The sequence below is a fragment of the Carcharodon carcharias genome, chromosome 5 (assembly GCF_017639515.1).
Source record: "Carcharodon carcharias isolate sCarCar2 chromosome 5, sCarCar2.pri, whole genome shotgun sequence".
Taxonomy (NCBI): domain Eukaryota; kingdom Metazoa; phylum Chordata; class Chondrichthyes; order Lamniformes; family Lamnidae; genus Carcharodon; species Carcharodon carcharias.
In genome coordinates, this window is record NC_054471.1 from 75,191,902 (window position 1) to 75,214,184 (window position 22,283).

At 44.4% G+C, this 22,283-nt stretch overlaps 1 protein-coding gene across 4 annotated transcripts in view; it reads right to left on the reverse strand.

Annotated features, from left to right (window-relative positions):
* Positions 1-22,283, reverse strand: part of dst (dystonin) — a 576,136-nt gene that overhangs the window by 367,662 nt on the left and 186,191 nt on the right. The window contains exon 1 of one of the 4 annotated variants that reach the window (XM_041188905.1): positions 8,740-9,678. The exons of the other annotated variants lie outside the window; for them this stretch is intronic. Coding sequence (XP_041044839.1) covers positions 8,740-9,651 — 912 coding nt within the window. The 5' untranslated portion in view covers positions 9,652-9,678. Of the gene's footprint in view, positions 1-8,739; positions 9,679-22,283 lie in introns of those variants that run through there. 4 annotated transcript variants of the gene reach the window in all.

The following is a 22,283-nucleotide window of genomic DNA, read 5'->3' on the forward strand; positions in this document are numbered from 1 at the left end:
TTAGATAAACTCTAAACTGAAAGCAGCCAGTGTTGGATGTCATGGACTATGCACTGATACTCAAGTTATCTTAGAATAACAATGAAACGAAAGCATCGTTAATCCATCCCCAGATATCCTAACAAGAAATATTTGCATTTACATAGTGCCATTAGCATAGTAAAACATTCCAGGAGGACGCTTCACAAGTGCAGCATCAGGCAAAATTTGACAGAGAGTCATATAGAGTTATAAAGGCAAGTGGCTAAAAGCCTGAACAAAAAGATAGATTTTGAGGAGCTTAAAGAAGGTGAGAGCAGTAGAGGGATTGAGTGAGGGAATTCCAGAGTTTATGGCCTCAGCGAGTAAAGGCTTGGCTGTCAATTGTGCAGCAGAGGGAGTGGAGGATGCACAAGAGTCAAGGAGTTGGAGGAAGAGTTCGAGGAGGGTTTTAGGTTTAGGGAAGGTTGCAGAGATGAGGTGGGGTGAGGAAACCTGGGGATTTGAGTACAGTACTCAATCACTGTCTGAAACATCTCCAATAGCTAACGTAGCAAACTCCTAACTCATGAGTGAGTCATCAGCTTGATAAATCCTGCCTTATACGAATTAGAAGCAACATGGAATTGGGGACCTAATCCGTATCATCTTGGAATTGACCATCCCATTTAGAAAGTGGAACAGCGTCATACGAAAACCATTTTGTTTTTATTCATTCATGGATGTGGGCTTGCTGGCAAGGCCAGCATTTATTGCCCATTCATAATTGCCCTTGAGAAGGTGGTGGTGAGCTGCCTCTTTGAACCACTGCAGTCCATATGGTGTAGGTACACCCACAGTGCTGTTAGGGAGGGAGTTCCAGGATTTTGACCCAGTGACAGTGAAAGAACGGCGATATATTTCCAAGTCTGGATGATGAGTAGTTTGGAGGGGAACTTCCAGGTGGTGCTGTTCCCATGCATCTACTGCTACTGTCCTTCTAGATGGTAGTAGTCGTGGGTTTGGAAGGTGCTGTATAAGGAGCCTTGGTGAGTTCCTGCAGCGTATCTTGCAGGTGGTACACACTGCTGCTACTGTGCATCGGTGGCGGAGGGAATGAATGTTTGTAGATGGGGTGCCAATCAAGTGGGCTGCTTTGTCCTGGATGATATCAAGCTTCTCGAGTGCTGTTGGAGCTGCACTCATCCAGGCAAGTGGAAGGTATTCCACCACACTCCCGAGTTGGGCCTTGTACATGGTGGACAGGCTTTGGGGAGTCAGGAGGTGAATTACTCGCCGCAGGATTCTGAGCCTCTAATTTGCTCGTGGCCAGAGTATTTATATGGCTAGTCCAGTTCAGTTTCAGTCAATGGTAACCCCAGGATGACGATAGTGGGTGATTCAGTGGCGGTGATGCCATTGAACATCAAGGGGTAAAGGTTCGATTCTCTCATGTTGAAATGGTTATTGACTGATACTTGTGTGGCGTGAATGTTACTTGCCACTTGTCAGCCCAAGTCTGGATATTGTCCAGGTCTTGTTGCATTTGGACATAGACTTCTTCAGTATTTGAGGAGTCACAAATGGTGCTGAACATTGTGCACTCATCAGCGAACATCCTCAACTCTGACCTTATGTTGGAAGGAAGATGGTTAGGCCTAGGACACTACCCTGAGAAACTCCTGCAGTGATGTCCTGGGACTAAGATGATTGGCCTTCAACAACCACAACCATCTCCCTTTGTGTTAGGTACAACTCTAACTAAGGGAGAGTTTGCGCCCTGATTCCCATTGGCTCCAGTTCTGCTAGAGCTCCTTCATATCACAATCTGTCAAATGCTGCCTTGAAATCAAGGGCAGTCACTCTCATCTCACCTTGGGCATTCAGCTCTTTTGTCTGTGTGTGAATCAAGGCTGTAATGAGGTCAGGAGCTTAGTGGCCCTGGCAGAACACAAACTGAGCATCAGTGAGCAGGTTATTATTAAGTAAGTGCCACTTGATAGCATTTTTGATGACCCCTTCCATCATTTTCCTGATGACTAAGAGTAGACTGATGGGGCAGTAATTTGCCAGGCTGGATGTGCCCTACTTTATGTGGACAGGACATACCTGAGCAATTTTCAACATTACCGCATAGACACTAGTGTTGTAGCTGTACTGGAACAGCTTGGCTCAGGGCACAGCAAGTTCTGGAGCACAGATCTAAGCTATTGCCGCAATACTGCCAGGGCCCACAACCTTTGCAGTATCTAGTGCCTTCAGCTGTTTTTTGATATCACGTGGAGTGAATTGAATTGGCTGAAGACTGGCATCTTGATGCTGGGGACCTCCAGAGGAGGCCGAGATGAATCATCCACTTGGCACTTCTGGGTGAAGATTATTGCAAATGCTTCTGCCTTATCTTTTGCACTGATGTGCTGGGCTCCTCCATCATTAAGGATGGGGATATTTGTGGAGCCTCTTCCTCCAGCGAGTTGTTTAATTGCTCACCTCCATTCACGAATGGATGAGGCAGGACTGCAGATCTTAGATCTGATCCCTTGGTTGTGGAATTGCTTAGTTCTGTTTATTGCTTGCTTCTTATACTGTTTGGCATGCAAGTAGTCCTGTGTTGTAGTTTCACCAGGTTGACATCACATTTTTAGGTATGCCTGGGTCTGCTCCTGGCATGCCCTCCTGCACTCTTCATTGAACCAGGGCTGATCTCCTGGCTTGATGGTAATGGTTGAGTGGGGCATATCCATACATACGAAATAGGAACAGAAATACGCCGTTCGGCCCTTAAAGCTTGCTCTGCCATTCAATAAGATCATGACTGATCCATTTGTGTTTTTAATTCCACATTCCCATCTACCCCTGATAACCTTTGATTCCCTTGCCCAACAAGGACCTATCTACCTCTGCCTTTAAAATATTCAATGACCCCGCCTCCACCGCCTTCTACGGCAGAGCTCCAAAGTTGTATAACCCTCAGAAAAAAATTTCTCATCTCTGTCCCAAAAGGGCAACCCCTAATTTTAGAACAGTGCCCCCTAGTTCTGAACTCACCCACAAAAAGAAACACGTTTCCACATCCACCTTGTCAATACCATTCAGGATCTTTTATATGTCAGTTAAGTCACCCCTAGCTCTTCTAAACTCCAGTGGAAACAAGCCCAATCTGTCTAACCTTTCCTCATTCCAGGTATTAATGTAGTAAACCTCCTCTGAACTGCCTCCAACGTACTTACACCCTTCCTTAAATAAGGAGACCAAAACTGCACACAGTATTCAAGATGCCATCTCACTGATGCCCCGTATAACTTAAGAATAACATCCTTACTTATATATTCAATTCCTCTCATAATAAAGAATAGCATTTCATTAGCCTTCTTAATTACTTCCTGCACATGCATACTAACTTTTTGTGACTCACGCCCTAGAACACCTATTTCCCTTGGCAGCTCGGAATTCTACAGCCGTTCTCCATTTAAGTAATATTCTGCTTTTTATTCTTCCTACCAAAGTGAATAACTTCACATTTTCATACATTATTTCCTACATTACATATGACAGGGCATGAGGTTACAGATTATGGTTGAGTACAATTCTGCTGCTACTGATGGCCCACAGCGCCTCATGGTTGCTCAGTCTTGAGTTGCTAGATTTGTTTGAAATCTATCCCATTTAGCATGGTGGTCTTGCCACACAACACAATGGAGGGTATCCTCAATGTGAAGACCAGACTTTGTCTCCCCAAGCACTGTGCAGTAGTCACTCCTATCGATACTGATGCATCTGCAGGAGGCAAGCAGATTGGTGAGAATGAGGTCACATATGTTTTTCCCTCTTGTTGGTTCCCTCAACACCTGCTGCAGGCTCAGTCTAGCAACTACGTCTTTTAGGGCTCGGCTAGCTCAGTCTGTAGTGGTGCTACTGAGCCACTCTTAGTGATGGACATTGAAGCCCCCCTCCCAGAGTACATTCTGCGCCCTTGCCACCCTCAGTGCTTCCTCCAAGTGGTGTTCAAAATGGAGGAGTACAGATTCATCAGCTGAGAGGGAGACGGTACGTGGTAATCAGCAAGGTGTTTCCTTGCCCATGTTTGACCTGATCCCATGAGACTTCATTGGGTCCAGAATCGATGTTGAGGGATCCCAGGACAAGTTCCTCCTGACCATATACCACTGTGCCGCCACCTTTGCTGGGTCTATCCTGTCAGTGGGAATATGACTATGTCAGGCTGTTGCTACATAGAAAGAAAGATTTGACTAGTCTGTGGGACAGCTCTCACATTGACAAAGAGATATTCCATTTCTAAAGATTACTTTCCATGAAAACAAAGTGCATACAGAAGTGAGAAACTTATAGTTCATATAAGAAATTAGATAAAACTGTTACAAAAAAGTAATATTTTCTTTACAACGTTTTAAGTCTCATCCTGTTGTGTGAAACATATCGGCAACACTTGAACTAACATCTTCAAATAGGTTGAACATTCCTGCCATCTGTTGATCAAATATGGATATCACAGTGTATATGTGAATATTATATGATCTGGTTTAACAACAAAGAATAAAAAAAGTTCACTTCATTAATGGTAAACGTCCCTGCGCCCAGTTGTATCTGTACAACTTTCATTGACAACAACTTCTCTATCCTCATTAATAAGATTTTTTTTAAACCATCCAGGCCAATCTTCTCTAGCATTGCATATAGAAAGCCACAAAATGTAATCTCTCCCTTACCTATGCTCCTCTCCAACATCACTAAAATCAGATTAGCTGGTCATTATCACATTGCTGTTTGTGGGAGCCTGCTATCCACAAGTTTGCTGCCATAGCTCCTGCATTACTACAGTGACTACAATTCAAAAACTGCCTATCTGGCTGCAGAGCACTTTGGCAAGCCCTGAGGTCGTGAAAGGTTCTACAGAAATGCAAGTTGCTCTTTCTTTCTATCTCTCTTATGCTTCTCATTCCTCAACTCTTAAGTTTGCCTCTCTCTGTCATTTTCTTTCCTTTTGAGTGCAAGGCAGGTGTTTTAACTAAGAAACAGCTCCACTAATAGTTGCCAGTAGGGTTGCCAACCCTCACATTGTCCAGGAGCCTCTCAACATGGATAATGGATCCCGTTCATGACCTGGACACTGGACCCCCTCACTATCAACCAGTTTCCCTTCTCCCCATCCCTTTACTCCATCTTGTCTTCCTATCTGATTCTCTCAAAGAGCTTCTATTTGCTTCCAAAATTTACCTCACATTCAAAAGGAATTAAAATAAAATGAGGAAAGAAACTGCGTCTGTTTGCCAGAGATGCACACAATTGGCAAAAACATTATCCAGTTGTCAGCGAAACACAGATGAGGTAATCATCTTCCCTTGGAAGGCAATTTCTTGCTTTGAAAACTGAAGTAAGATTACATGAAGAAAGACACTCTTAATTCCTCTCCCTCTGCTTGGAACTACACACATACTAAAAGTTTACAGAACACAAAAGAAAAGGATAAAATAGGAGAGTATTCAGTACAATTTTCTCTCTCAAGCACACAGACTCTTTTTTTAAAAAATAACCACGGATATTTTTCAAATAAAGCTTAAAAAATTTGTGCTGAAGTCTCTCTTCCAATACTTTTGTAAAACTTTAGTGAAACCACCAGAAGTTAAAAAGGGGAAGGGGGAAGATCCTCACTCCTGCAGACTCAATGGTGCCAATCCACCCTGGAAAATTTGGGATACCGCACATGCTCACACTCTGAAATCCAAATTCAGCTCACATAGCTTCACAGCTCTGAGCAAAAACATGAAGGCCAAACCCAGACTTCTGGGCGCGGCTGAAACCCTAAAGTAAAATTTTTAAATGAAGACATTAAAGAACACAAAAAGGTTATTATTTCAGAAGAATAATTGTGCTGATATGAAATATTGTTATTGATTAATTGGTTAAAGCCTTATGTTGGACAATAAAAACGTCAGTTACAGAACGGGGAAAAGAAATTCAAAGAACGTTGAGGGAACTGTGGAACACAATTGCACAGATTGCACATGACTACAAAGCTAATTTCCATTTTTCAATTTGGAAAGAGGATCTATAAAGGAATCGAGGAATGTGGGGATGGGGTGGAGAAGTGGAGTTGAGGGTGAGGGTCAGCCATGATCTTATTGAATGGCGCAGCAAGCTCGAGGGATGCAATGACTTGCTCCTGCTTCTTTTGTTAATAGGCACAAGAACAACAACAGTAAGTGAAGTGGTGCAGGAAAAAAAAAATGCACGCGGACGGAAGAGATGGGTGGTTACAGGAAAAACATTCTTTCTGCAATGCATTTTTTAAATTAGTTTTTCCCATCTTTTCAGGTTCATTCAAATTAAACTCAAAACAGGCAAATGGTGTGAGATATTACATTTTGACAAGAAAAATAAGGAAGTCACACATTATTTGGAAAATAGGATCAAAATGACATAGAAGGGCAAAGGGATCTGTGAGTACAAATGGACAAATCACTAGAAGTTGTGACAGAGCACAGTAAGGCCAAAACAAAAACAAACCAAGCACTGCGGTTTATCTTCAGAGGGACAAAATTGAAAAGTAGAGACGTTATTTTAAACCTTAATTAGACTACATTTGTGCACCCTCTACAAGATGCACTGCATGAACTCACCAAGCCTCGTTAGACCACACTTTCCAAACCCACAACCATTATCATCTAGAAGGACACATGGGGACACCACCATCTGCAAGTTTCCCTCCAAGCCACTCAGCATCCTGACTTGGACATATATCGCTATTCATTCACTGTCGCTGGGTCAAAATCCTGGAATTCTCTCCCTAACAGTGCTGTGGGTGGACCTACACCACATGGACTACAGTGGTTCAAGAAGGCAACTCTCCACCACTTTCTGAAAGGCAACTGGGGATGAGTAATAAATGCTGGCCTAGCCAGCGATGCCGGCATCCTATCAAGGAATTTTTTAAAAACCATGCATCGTTCTGGTCGCCATAAGGATATGGAGGTGCTACAGCGTATGCAAAAAAAATTGAGAAGGATAATAGCAGAACTGCAAGGTTATATTTATCAGGACAGGATGAACAAGCTGGGTTACTTTTCTTTTGAACACAGAAGGCTCAAGGTTGAGAGATGAGGAGTAACCTAATAGAAGTCCTAAAAATTAAGGAAGATTTTGATACAGCAGACCCAAGGACTGGGCCTGAGTTTTCCAAGGCCTGCAGAGCAAAGCTGGAAAATAATATATCAGGTCGGCTACCCAAACATTCCCAGCTCCAAGCACTCTTGCTGTAGGTGAGATAAACACAACAGATGCTATTCATCCAGCAGCGTCATATTGTAAATAGGTACATTAATGGACCAATGTGGGAACACTGATGGTGCTGTCGGGACCTTCCTGACAGCGAACAGATTTCCCGCCCCCCGACCCCCTGTAGAAACACACTCAGGGAAGCTTCTTGGTCAAACAAAATGAACTTAATCTACACAAGAGCCTCTGTGGCTGTTTATATCTAACCAGCCCCTCAAATAGCCCTCTTTCCCTAGGAAACCCCTCCCTAAAATTTATTCCCCTGCGCTAGCCACACATTGGTTGAATAAATTGCGTGACCTATACTCAGTTGAACAGGTCTTAAAATGACAGTCATCACATCCTCCACCGCTGAGACCAGAGTCCTGCAGGTAACTAGTGGTGGCCTTTAAGACATCATATCACTCACCGCAGCAGCATGGATCCACTGGAATGTGGCTTCAACAGCCTCGACCATAAGCTACCTTCAAGAGGGATCCCCCTGCACAATGATGGCCAGACATTTGTGGCCATAGCTGATTTTTAATGTTATAAACAGAGGGCGGCCCCACTTTGAGGTGCCCTTATGATCTCCTGCCTACTTCGACAACGCTTGCCTCTCCAACTGGGGCTGCCAGCCAGGCATCACTTTGGGTCCTCTTATTGGGTCTCCTGCTTTTCTGGTCTGCCCCATCCTTAATTGGACAGGAATCCCAGAGGCAGATTTATAATTGGCTGCCTCCAGGAAAATCGTGACCAATGTCCCGCCACGGTCAATTCTGGGTTCCTGACCGGGAATTGAGATCATAACCCAACTGGGATAAGTCAGCCAAATGTTTCCACTTGTGGAGGCTATCAATATAAGACAGTCGCCAAGAAATCCAATAGGAAATTCTTTACTGAGAATGTGTAACTCACTAACACAAGGAGTAATTTGGCTGAAAAGCATAGATGCATTTAAGAGAAGCTAGATAAACACCTGATGAAGTAAACAATAGAAAGATAAGATGCTGGGGGAAGACTGGGAGGAGGCTTGAGTGGAGCATCAACACTGGCACAGACTGATTGGCCGAATGATGTGTTTCTTGGGGTCTCGTGTAATTCTGTGCTAACCGTACAGGCTGATGTGCTATCAAACCATATAAGTTAATGCATCATAAACTGTATGGGGGATGGGGTTAGATCAATTGGTTAGATGGCTAACAACATATTAGTTCAGATTAATGCACAGGGTTCAATCTCTGTTCTGCCAGAGATAGGCTCATAAAACAATATTGTTGTTACATAAAATGATGTAGATTGAGATACCATTATGCTATATTTAAATTAATGCATAGACATGAAGAAAACTGCAGCTCCATTACCTTCCGTATATAAAAAAAAATCACTGCGGAGACCACTACTCAACAGGTATATGTAATAAATTAATTTCCTTAATCATTTAATCAAAATCCTTTTGTTGTGGATGGGAAGGGGGGAGGGAAGGAAAAAAAATCAGGAACTCATTACCTCATTGAGCAGCGATGTGAATCTATTAGCAGCTGAATGTTTATGTCTGCTCATCACCGTTTCCCTGGACATTTTTCCAGACAGAGGTAGCAGACTGTTTCTCGGTGCTGAGGGAGACGAATCACTGCAGTCAGCAGCCCCTTGCTGCCTCTTTGTTGGGGGTCTGAAGTCCGTTAATGGCAGTTTATGATGTGGCAGTCCAGGTTGGTCTGCAGCGCTGTAAAGCGTGCGATCGAGAATATCGCCCAGACTTTTGGATGGCCAACTGTCAAACTGACCTTCCACCTTCGGGCATGGGACAGGCCAAGCAACGGTGCTCAAACTGGCGGCTTTTCTCGTCTCAAAGTCCAGGCAATGCTGGTCAAACAGGTCATCCTGGACCCCGCTGCGCTTTGACCTTTTTTTCTTCTTCTGCTTCTTCACTCGGGAGAGCTCGTTGCAGTCAGTTACACATTCCCTGCTTGCTCCATCTGATTCCACGTCCCCTTCAGACTGGTACAGGACGCAGCTGCCCGAAATGGAGAGGGAGGAGGACTCTCCGACATCGCCGAGCCTGCCAGTTAGTGCGTTGGTTGAATAAGTCCTCTCACCGTTGGGACCGGTGCAGCTTGCTCCTTTGGTACTGTCGCTGTGATGGTTTCCATTATCCAGAAGGTACGGTACCACTTCTCCGCTGAAATCTTCCACTGAGGTCCCCCCTAGCGCTGAAATTCTGGCTGCGATCTCTTGGCACCCCTCCGCATCACTCTGCTTAGCAAATTCTTGTTGAAATGGCAGTTCCTCATTTTTCTTCTTCTTTCTCTTCAGATAAAGTTTGCTGCGGGGATAAGGAGAGCGACCCAGAGGGGCCTTGGCAGGGTCTACCGCACATTCTTCTTTCTGCGCTCTCACACATCCACAAGTGTTTCCCATTCTTTTCACAAAGAGCAGGAGGTAACCTTCTGGAGCAGAACCAGCCTCTTGCAAATGTTTTTTATCAAGTCAAAATCCTGGGCAGCAGACTTATCCATAATCCGAAATTGTTCTCTCTCTCTCTCTCCCTCTCTCCCTCTCCCCCCTTCTTTATCCTGTCTGTTTGTCTGTCTCCCTCTGTCTCCTTCACACACACTCTCTCTCCCTCTCTCTCTCTCTCCCTTTCTCTCACACTGGCTGTCTGTCTTTCTCCTCCACCCTCTCACCCTCTGGCTCCCTTTCTCCTTCACCACCTCTCCCTCTCTTTCTCTGTCGTTCTCCTTCACCCTCTCTCTCTCTAACTGGCTGTCTTTCTCTCACTCCCTCGATGCGCAGCCATTTTGCATTTGTGAAATGTTCATGCAGCCAATGATGGCATTTAGCCCAGAAAGGGCCTGTGTCTGATCAGTCCATAACCAACCATGGTTACAGCAGTGGAGAATGCTCGGAACTGAACTCATTCAGCATGTGTACAGCAGAAGCACCCAGCGACCTTGTTGAAACTTAGCAGAGACTCCACACCACAAGATAATAAACGGAAAACTCCCAGATTAGTCACAACTTGCTCCACTTAAAACTGCAACACCAAGTGAAGTAAGTTTAAGTAATGCTTAAGGAATCTGCAGCAACCTTTGAAATCATTAACCTATGTACATACTGAGAGCAAACAGCATTGTGCTAATGAAATACAGTTGGGTGGGGGAAGGGATATATGCCACCTTCGCCAACTCAAGACCCTCAGTGTAGAGAAAAATGTGCCCTAATATAACTAAGTTGTGATTTTAAAAAATCCTCCTTAAAACTTTTTAAAATTATGATTAACATTCCAGAATCCTAATTATAATGTTATCAGTCGTTTTCCAGCTGTATTGACACTTGCTGCGGTCAGGAAGCAACCGGACTTCAACTTTATTGCCCAGTCTGACTTATAATACGTACTTATATTACTTAAAGGGGAAGGACAGTCAACGGAGCAACATTTTTGGCTGAAAGCATTCTCCATCCTGCATAGAAACAGGTTCACAATTACTCTTTGCTGATTTGTTGTGTAAAAATTAACTTCTCTCCCAATAGGCTACACTGATAACAGCTCTGCTGGGAGAGTCCTGGAGAGACTCCATAAAAATTAACCACAGAGTGGCCCCAGAGACAGTCAGGCCCTGGGAATGCAAGCAACAGGCAGATGATGCAGGTTTCACATCGATGTGACCCCCCCACACCCAACCTCCCACAGCTCACAATCAGTTCCTGCATCTGGCAGAAATCCCCATTATTTGCCACACTGCTCACCACAAGGGAAATACATACAACCACCACCAGCAATACTGAGTGCCCCCGCCTCCCCCCCCACCGCCCAACATCATGACATGCCGCTCTGACCTGCTCCACCTCATGCTAACCCACATAACCATGGCAACCCACCCTATCATCATATGAGCCAAGCATGCTGACACTCAATACACTCAGGCACTCCCACCACACTGCCCTTTCATACCACTCCATCTCCCACTGATCCATCTCACTAATTTACCCCAGGCTCTCACAAAAGGCACTTATATAAATAAAAATATTTCTGTATTTTTCTTTCTGCCTTTCTTCCAAATGCAAGCTTCGTCCTAATAAGTCCATCACTGAAAAAGTAAAACAAAAGACTTGCATTTATATAGTGCCTTTCACAATCCAGATGACCCAAAGTGCTTTACAGCCAACGAAGTACTATCTTGCAGTGTAATCACTATCGTAATGTAGGAATATTGCTGCTGAAAGTTAATGGCAAAAGGAATGTCTCTATTTTGTAATTTCTTTTTGGAAAAATATACTTGATTCATAAAATATCTGGAAGAACATACCAAACCATTTCAAAATCACCATCACAAAGGTACAATCAGGTTCAACTTTTACAAAATGTATCACGAAGTGCATCAATACAATAAATGAATATTACAAACATTTGCAGACATGCATTTTGAGCTGTACAGCCCGAGGGGCTCTAAACAGTTCCCAGTTCCTTGGTGCACTGTGGCAGAAAGGTCACAGACAACAACCTTTCCCCACTGCGCCTTTGCGGCGGCTGCCCCAAGCTTTAGTGTGCCCCTCAGCACATAGTCCTGGACTTTGGAATGTACCAGTCTGCAACAGTCGGTTGGGGACAACTCTTTGCGCTGGAAGACCAACCAGATTCGGGCAGACCAAAGAGTGTCTTTCACCGAGTTGATGATCCTCCAGCTGCAGTTGATGTTTGTCTCGGTGTGTGTCCCTGGGAACAGCCCGTAGAGCACAGAGTCCTGTGTTACACAACTGCTCGGGATGAACCTCGACAGAAACCACTGCATCTCGCTCCAGACCTTCTTTGCAAAGGCACAATCTACAAGAAGGTGAACAACGGTCTCGTCCCCACCACAGCCACCTCGAGGGCAATGTGCCGAGGGGGTGAGACTCCTGGCGTGTAGGAAGGATCTGACGGGGAGGGCTTTTCTCACCACCAGCCAAGCTATGTCTTGGTGCTTGTTGGAAAGTTCTGGCGATGAGGCATTCTGCCAAATGACTTTGACAGTCTGCTCAGGGAACCATACCACAGGATCCACCCTCTCCTTTTCCCGCAGGGCTCTAATACGTTACATGCCAACCACTGCCTGATGGACTTGTGGTCAAAGCTGTTTCTCTGCATAAATTTTTCCACGAGGGACAGGTGTTACGGCATGGTCCAACCACTTGGAGCGTTCCGCGGCAGCGTGGCCAGACTCATCCTTCGCATCACCGGGGACAGGTAGAACCTCAGCACATAGTGACACTTGGTGTTTGCGTACTGAGGGTCTACGCACCACTTGATGCAGCCACACACAAAGGTGGCCATCAGTATGAGGGCGATGTAGGGCACGTTTCCCCCTTTATCAAGAGGCTTGTACATCGCGTCCCTGCAGACATGATTCATTTTCGACCTCTAGATAAAGCGAAAGATGGCCCGGGTGATCGCCATTGCGCAGGAGTGTGGAATGGGCCAGATCTGCGCCCCGTACAACAACAGCGAGAGTGCCTCCCACCTGATTACCAGGTTCTTACCCGCACATGCTCAGTTTCCTTTTCACCATAGGCACTTCCTCCTTCCAGTTTCTAACGCATACCAACCATAATTTGTGTTGTGTGGCAAATCTAACAATGAGGGAGGAAGTTCTGTGGACATGGGGATGAGCTCGATCTTAACCACCTTTTTAAAAAAAATCCCAACTGCGCTGCATCCAATTTAAACCTTAGAGTACGTTGACTGGTTCAGCAGCACTCTGCTTCTGTTGAACCAGCTGAATCACTCTATAAATAAATAATACTGCCAACTCTCGTTAGGTCTATTACTGGTGGGGGGCTCATCACATGACCTTCAGGCCCAGTCAAACAGACTCAATCTTCCATTTCCAATCTGAGCGTAACCAAGAAGGTAAAGCATTCAAAGGAAGTGATTGTGTTTTCAAAAAAATCATCATTTTTTGTTTAATTCCCTTATAATTTATACAAGCTAATGGTAACTGTGTCCTGGAGATTAATCGTTAATTCCTGGAGACAACCCTGGAGGATTGGCAACTTTAAATACAGCTTAAAACCAACAAATCTGCAGAGGCCAGATGTCTGAATTTGTCAATTTTTGTTAGAATGCGGGGAACAAAGTGCTTTTACTAGCACAATTTCGAATAGCAATGATATTTATTGAATTTCTATTAAAATCAGAGTGCACATTTTAGTGAAGAGAGGTCAGTTTGTCTCAGAAATAGATGTCTGCTTGTTTCGTTTCCCATTTTGCCTGGCAGGAATTTCTCATTTGGTGGTGCCAATTCAGTGCAGGGTGCAAGACTGCCAGCGCAATAATGCGGGCGCAAGAGTGGCCCTCTGAACCTGCAAGTGCCAGCCAACATTGCTCGCTGCACATTGCCATCCTGGACAAACTATCCCTTCATGTTTCCTTTAGCGGGTGAGGGCTTCAAGCTCTCCCACATCTATTACAGGTAGCAGCAACCTCATCCGCTACTATATTAACCCCTAATGATGGGCAAACTCTTAGTCCTAACTCAAACAGCACAGAATTTGCATTCCCCACTCAAGCCATACTGGTGACATGGAAGTACGAATGAATGTCACTTTGCACTGAATTACAGGTCGTTTAGTTATCCAGACTCCCGCTCACAGAGAACAGGCTCCAAATAATCCAAACCCAGAACTCAGATGAAGTTCAATGCAAAGGAGTGTGAGATGATTTATTTTGGCAGGAAGAATATGGAGAAGCAGTATAAAATAAAGGCAGGAGCTCAAAAGGGAGGTGCAGGAACAGAGGAACCTTAGTGTATGCGTACATAAGTCATTGAAGATAGCAGGGCAGGTTGAGAGAGCAGTTAATAAAGCAGATAGTATCTTAGGCTTTATTAATAGGTGCATTGAGTAAAGAGTAAGGAGGTCATGTTGAACTTGTATAAGACACTAGTGGGCCTCATCTGGAGAACTGCGTCCAGTTCTGGGCACCATACTTGAGGAAGGATGTGAAGACATTGGAGAGAGTACAGAGGAGATTCACAAGAATGATTCCTGGGATGAAGAACTGTAGCTATGAGGATAGATTAGAGAGGTTGGGACTGTTTTCCTTGGAGTAAAGAAGGCTGAGAGGAGACTTGATAGAGGTATTCAAGATCCTGAGGGATGTGGACAGGGTAAATAGTGAGAAACTGTTCCCAAGCAAGGAAGCTTCAAGAACTAGAGGGCACAGATTCAAAATAAGGGAGGGATGAGGTTTCCATTATTAAATTAAAAATTAAATTAAATTAAAAATAATAAAAACGTTTGGACAGAATTTTATCATCTATATGTTCAGGTGACCGATTCTGATGCGTGGAGATTTTTTTCTGGATTTCAAAATCTTTATTGATTGCTTTTAAATTCTCCAGCTCCCTGAGGCAGCTCTCTGTCTTCAGGGAGCTTTCGTTCCGAGCTCCCCCATGCCCACGCCCTCCTCCCGCCCCCACCCCGACATCACTGAGCATTTCAGCCGTTAATTGGCTGAGCCAGTGTGAAATCACGGTCAGGGACCAATCGTGGTCGGCAATCCGTTCTCCAGCTACTCCCGGGCCCGCCAATTGCGCGTGCTGCCAAACTAAAAGCTCTGCCTAGTAAGTTAGTAAGGGTGTTTAAGGGTATTTTTGGGCCAGTGAGATTCAAGGCAGCCAATAAATTTTTAAATGTGAAAGGAATGTAGCCTACCCTTATATGCTTTCTTACAGGAAAATGATCTTCATTGAGCACATTTTTTGTTTAGCACGCCGTTTTTTTATGAACACATTAGGAGTGCTAAATGACAATAGCTGTATCTCCAATATTAGTTTAAAGCTGTAGTTCTTTGATTAAATGCTCACACTGTAACTTGGAATCTCATTGAAGCCTGACACAAGGCTTCAACACAAGGTAGGGGAGGGTCACCTCACCTTATAGCTGTGTTTTTCTTGAATAAGCAGTGCCCTTTGTGTTATCTCCTCATAAACAATTTAAATATCCCATTTATGTATGAAGGTTGAAAATAAATAATATTTATATCATACCTTTCAAATCCTCAATTTCTGAAAGTTATTTACAGCCAATTGAGTGCTTTTTTTAAGTACAGCCATTCCTATGTAACAATGTACGCACAGCAAGATCCCACAATAATGACCAAGTTACCTTTTTTTTAAGGTTTTGGGTGAAGGATAAATATTGGCCATGGCAATGGGGTGAATCCTCCTGCCCTTCTTTAAAACAGTCACCGCCTGCGATCTTTTACATCCACCTTACAAGGCAGACAGGGTCTTGGCTTAATGTCTCATCTGAAAGGCGGTACCGCCAAAGATGCTGGGCACTTCCTGTACTGCACTGTATTGTCAGCCTAGATTTTGTGATCAAGTCTCTGCAGTGGAACTTCAACCCATAACCTTTGGACACAGAGGCGAGTTAGAGGGAGCAAGAATCAACTGCGCAAATGATGTTATTGCTGGGGAACAAGGCAGCTGCTGCTATGTTGTTTTGTTTAAATGAGAGATCACATAATATGTAATGGTTTTATTTTGGAATGATGGTAATCTAGACATTGCCACATTTAACAGCTTATGTCATGATTCCAAGCTATGCTACAATGAGTGATTCCCTCACCAATGGCATCCCATCTTAACCACTGAACCTTTTAGTCCTACTGGACTTGAGCACTAATGCTCCAGGTTTGTGAGGGCATCCAAAACTATGGGCTAAAATATAAGCTGGTCACCAATAAATCCATAAGAATTACCCAGAAAATGGTGAGAATATGGAACTCACTACCACGTGGAGTAGTTGAGGCAAACAGTATACATGCTTTTCAGGTAAATCTAGATAAACACTGCAGGGAGAAAATAATAGAAGGATATGATGATAGGGTGAAATGAAAAGGGTTGGAGGAGGTTTGTGTGGAGTATAAACACTGTCATCGACCAGTTGGGCTGAATGGGCTGTTTCTGTGCTCTAAAATACTCTGCACTTGGGTAATTCTACGTACAAGATCATCTCAGGGGAAGGTGATGGTGCACTAGTAATGTCACTGGGCTAGTAAGCAGGCCAACGCTCAGGGGACACAGGTTCGAATCCTACCAAGGCAGCTGGTGGAATTTAAATTCAGTGAATGGGCGTGGAATATAAAGTAATGGTGACCATGAAACTATCAATTGTCATAAAAACCCATCTGGTTCACTAATGCCCTTTAGGGAAGGAAATCTGTCATCCTTACCCTGTCTGGCCTACATGTGACTTCAGGCTCACAGCAATATGGTTAACTTGTAACTGCCCTCTGAAATGGCTCAGTGAGCCACTTAGTTCAAGGGCAACTAGGGATGGGTAACAAATGCTGGCTTTAGCAGTGATTCCGATATCCCATGAAAGAATAAAGAAAGCTGCAGCACCCATATTTACACATTCAGACTGTCATTATTGGTTTGCTTACATTTCCACTAACTAGCATTACCTAAACCAATTACAATCCCGCTACTCCTTGAAGATAGTATTGAAGGTTTAGGGAGGCGATTTTATTCCTCTTCGAACAGTGACAGAGCACTCAGGTGCATTCGTTATTTTTAGAAACCTTCAAAGCTACAATAAATCCAGTTCAACACCACTAGGCCTGAACACATGACACAAAAAGGTAGAAAAGGAGTTACAGACAGCCCCTGAGAACATGTTGTGGTCACTTTGCAAAACAGGAAATTAATTTTGCATCTCTACCTTCATTTGATAGCCTGATTTAAAATGGTTACCCATCTGGCCTTGGTTAAGGAAGAGATAAAATAAACTTCTCAAAGCTAACTTTATCAATGGTAAAAAGAACACATATAATTACATTATTTTGCATTTATATAGTGCCTTAAACCTAGTAAAATACTCCACGATGCTTCACAGGAGTGTTATCAAAAAAAGATTGACACCAAACCAGATAAGGAGAAATTTACATAAGTGACCAAACACTTGGGGACAGAGGTTACTTTTAAGGAGCATCTTAAAAGTTTGCTGATGATTGACATTTGCAACTCCTCAGATAATGAAGCAGTCAATGTCCCCATGCAACAAGACCTGGTCAAGACTCAGGCTTGGACTGATAATTGGCAAGTAACATTCACACCAAACAAGTGGCAAGCAATGACCATTTCCAACAACTGGGAATCCAACCAATCTCCCTTGGATGTTCAACTTCATTATCATCACTGAATCCCCCACCATCAACATCCTGGGGGCTCATGACTCTCCAAAACCTATCCACATCTACAAGACACAAGTCAGGAGTGTGTTGGAATACTCTCCATTTGCCTGGATGAACATGGCTCCAATAACACTCAAGAAGTTCGTCATCCAGGGCAAAGCAGCCTGCTTAATTGGCACCCCATCCTCTAGCTTGAACATTCACTCTCTCTATATCTGGCACAGAGTGGCAGCAGTGTATACTATCTACAAGATGCACTCAGCAACATGCCCGGGCTTCTCCAAAAGCACCTTCCAAACCCACGACCTCTACCACCTAGTAAGACAAGGGCAGCAGATGCATAGGAACACCACCACCTGCAAGTTTCCCTCCAAGTCACACACCATCCTGAACTGGAATTATTATCACTTCCTTTGCTATCACTGGGTCAAAATCCTAGAACTCCCTACCGATCAGCACTACAGTTGTACCTTTAGCACACTGACTGCTGCAGTTCAAGGAGGTGACTTGCCACCATCTTCTCAAGGAAAATCAAGGATGGACAATAAATGCCTTGTTAGCACACCCACAACCCATTACAAATAAAGAAAAGGTCAATTGTAAAGGTAACAAAGAGTTTCTACAGCAGCTGAGCTGGGCCACTATAAAAAATGTAAGAATTAGGAGCTGCAGTACACCATTTGGCCCACTGAGCCTGCTTTGCCATTTAATAAGATCATGGCTGAATCTCAACCTTGGCTCCACTTCCTGACATCCCTTGTTTCACTTCGAATCCGAAAGACCTATTAATCTGAACCTTAAATATACTCTGGGGGTGCAGAATTCCAAAGATTCAGAATTCTTTGAGTGAAAAAATTTCTCCTCATCTCAGCTCTAAATGGCCAACCCCTTATTCTGGCACTGTGATTCCATGTTCTAGACTTCAGTGAGGGACCTCGCAACATCAAACCCTCACTGAATCTTCTGTTTCAATGAGCTCACCTCTCACTTCTCATGGTAAATAGTTTATCAAATCATTGACCAGTTAGTAAATTCCTTCACAGTTCATTATCAGAATAAAACTAAAGATGCCAAAAACTGATATTCAGCTCTCGAGTTACTGAGTATCCCTGAACAGCACTTCTTCCACTAATCCCTTATTTCCTCCTTCACACTCATGGCTGATGCGATGATAAACTCTGCCCACGTAAGGAAGCCAGGGCCAAAGCCAGGAACATGGACAAAGTTCTTGACAGAAAATGTACTTCCTCAATTTATACAGCAATCCCTGCATCAGGCCAGTGACTACTGTAGCCATGAGTTGGAGTAACTGGGTGTTTACTAGCTGCGCTTGAGAATGGAAGGGTCAAGGTTATAGGGCAGGAGGAAAGATGGGGAAATACAAACCAGTACTGGATTCATAAACCATTAACAAAGATTCAGGGGAGATCCGGACTTAATGTACAGTTTCAGCCAAGTGCAATTACCCCATGCTTGGCTTATTCATGCTAGGCTTTTGTTCATGTTTAGTCAGTTGATGATATCCACTTTACTCACAAAGCAGTAGATTTCCCACCCCCACAAACTCAGCTACATTGTAGGTCTGGAAACAAGCTTTTCCACTCTTTGCTCAAATGGGGAGCTGAAAAGAAAACTGACCACATGGAAGGCAACAATGGCAACTATGACCTTGAAACAGAAAGTGGAGAAAATACACAATCGGTCAGACAGCAACTGTCGAGACAGACAGAGTTAACCTTTCAGGTCAATAACCTTTGGTCAGAACATAGTTTTGGCAACTATGAGTGAAACTTTACATTTCACCACCCCCCAACACCTCCACCTGGGGAGAGGGCAGGCAGGCACAGCCATGTCTGACACCTTCTGCACCTATGCTGCTATTTTAGCAGTGGCAGGGTTACTTCAGGTGGCCCATATGCCCGTGGGCCAATTGAGGCCCTTAAGTGTCCAATTAAGGGCCTCCTCTGACCACTGCTGATATAGGCCTCTTGCCCTGCCATGCCCAAGCTGGTCCCCCATGCCACATGCAGAACCCACCACCTGCCCACCCCCTTACCAGGGCCTACCAGCCTGGTCCCGGCAAAACACAGGGCTGAACTCAATGTCCGACTCCATGGCTCCTCATCCTGCAGTCCCTGCAGTGGCCACTGCTCCTGGTGGCATTGCTGTGATGAGAGAACTCCTGGCCATTTAAATTGACCAGCAGCTCCCAGAACCTGCTCACTCAGATTGGTTGACCAGCTTTAAATTGATATCCCTACAAATTTGCCCTGAGGTAGTGAAAGGTGCTATATAAATGGAAGCTTTTTGTTTTACATGCATGCTTAGGTACCCAAGAAATGCATGCGGTAATAAATCAAAAAACCTCAAATCAAACAGAGTCATGAAGACATTCTGTACTTTAACGCAAATACTGAGTGACGTCTCTTGTGTCTGTGTGACATATATTTAAGCACTCAGAGCTTTTATGAGCCAAAGCACATCTTTCCTACCCACTGGATGGAATATATATATAATCAATGGATAATACCTTACTGTCACATCCTAATCCCAGCATAAAATTATCAAATGTTTATTTTGGATCCACTGCAAAGCCATGCCTGTGTGTTGCAGTCCATTTTAGAATTCTAAACGCTATAAATTTGCAGAAATACAATATATTTGCTTCAGATTAAACTGCTGGGTGAGCACAGATCTCCTGGAGTCTCAGTAGATAATTGCACCTCATGACACCGAATGACCATCTCTAAAGTCACCTAATTTTAACCTGGGGGAGGCTGAGCGCAAGTTAAATAAGCAATAGGTTCTCGGTGTCCAAACTTGAGGTAGAAAAGAAAACAAGCTTCCTACTCCAAATTCTTTTTCCGTGACTCCTGCAGGGGGTGTCTAACTGCAGGATGTGGCGAGGAACTGACAGTAGGAATAAACTAGTCATTTTCAGGTTGACAAACTCTTACTTAAACTTTAACTCTTGGATACTTTAAATCTTCAAAAACTTTAAGTCTTCTTAAATCTCTCTTCATCTGTCTCTTCCACCCTCAGCTCCACCAATTGCAAGGAGCTCAAGGACTTGGTCATTAAGATCAAGGCCAGCTGCTTATACTGCTTCTCTCCCTTTCACTAGCCCACCTGGCCAAATTTCCTCAGCATTTCTTCACCTGAGCCTTCAACTCACATCTTTCTCCAGTTTCTTTCCAATTCCCCCACAAGCCCTCTCCGAGCTTATTTTGTCCACGAGACCCACCTCCTGCTCCCTTGAGCCTCTTCCCATGAGGCTACTGACCACCAAAGCTCCCCTCCTGGCTCCCATTAGCTAATATTATTAAGAGTTCTCTCCCTTCAGGTATTGTCTTTATCTCTTTAAACCCATCTCCTCAAAAAAACTTCAACCTCACTATCCTTGCAAACTACCAGTGGCAGCCTTCTGCCACCCTCAATCATTTGTGCCGTGCTGAGCTAGGCATTGGCTGATGTGGCTCAGGAGTCCCACTCTGGCATGGCAGTCTCTGCCACATTTGCTGCAGAAGGTTGAGAACGTGCAAGTATCACTGGCCTCTGTTTTCTCTGGGTCCTCTTCTCGGCCAGTTGAGCTTTTTGTTTCTGCTCACCTCTTCCAATGTCCTTCTAAACAGTCAGCCTCCAGAGGTCATGGCTGTCAACAACCCTCTCCCAGATATCAAGGTCCATGTCTGCCATTTTCATATCGCGCTTGCAGGTGTCCTTGTAGGGGAGGAATGGATGGCTAGGTAGTCCAGGACAAAGCAGCCCGCTTAATTGGCACCCCATCTACAACCATTCACTCCGTCCACCAATGACGAACAGTAGCAGCAGTGTGTACCATCTACAAGATGCACTGCAGGGACTCACCAAGACTCCTTAGACAGCATCTTCCAAACCCATGACTGCTACCATCTGGTAGGACAAGGGCAAAAGATACATGGGAACACAGCCACCTGGAAGTTCCCCCCAAGTCATTTACCATCCTGACTTGGAAATATATCGCCATTCTTTCACTGTCTCTGGGTCAAAATCCTGGAACTCCCTCCCTAACAGCACTGTGGATGTACCTACACCACATGGACTGCAGCAGTTCCAGAAGGCAGCTCATCGCCACCTTCTCAAGGGCAATTGGGATGGGCAATAAATGCTACCCTAGCCAGCAACATCCACATCCCGTGAATGAATGAATAAAAAAAAACTCGCAAAGCCATCACACATTCACTGGCATCTCATTCACTGCCAGCTCAAGGAACATCACCACCCATTCTCTCACACACCATCACATATCCATCTGACCTCAGCTCCTCTGGAGGCTGCCTCCTCAGCCCTCACCATATTGAGGCCACTTGCACAGATCAACATGTATCCCCACACACTCCCTGGGATACCCCCAAGCAAGCCATAGCTCTACAGCCATTGAAAAGCCATCTGTGCCTTAGGGCTGGTCTGATAGGTAGAGACCTGCCCATAAACCTCCCTAAAAGCAATGTGGTGCTGCCTGCGAAGCCTGGAGCTGATGACTGCCAATGTTGCCTAAAGCAAGGTAGGCAAACGAACCTCAAAGTCCCAAGTGAAGTCCCAGGTGCAACAATAGTTTACTAGACTAATCCCTGTCTCAGACAGGAAGAGAGGATTTTCCTAAGAGCAGAGATTGAGTAGAATAGGCAGGGCCCAGGAGAGGGTGGGATGCAGGCGGTGCCAAACACCGAGGCCCTGTGGGGGCCCAGGCTCAGTGTTTCAAACAGAGTTTTATGTCATCCTTCAAATGAGCTTCAGACCTGAAAGGCTGGCTTTAAAAACAATATCACAGCCTTCAGCTTGATGGTTCAAATTTTCTCAGCCTGTCTTTCAGGTCAGTTCCACCAAGTTG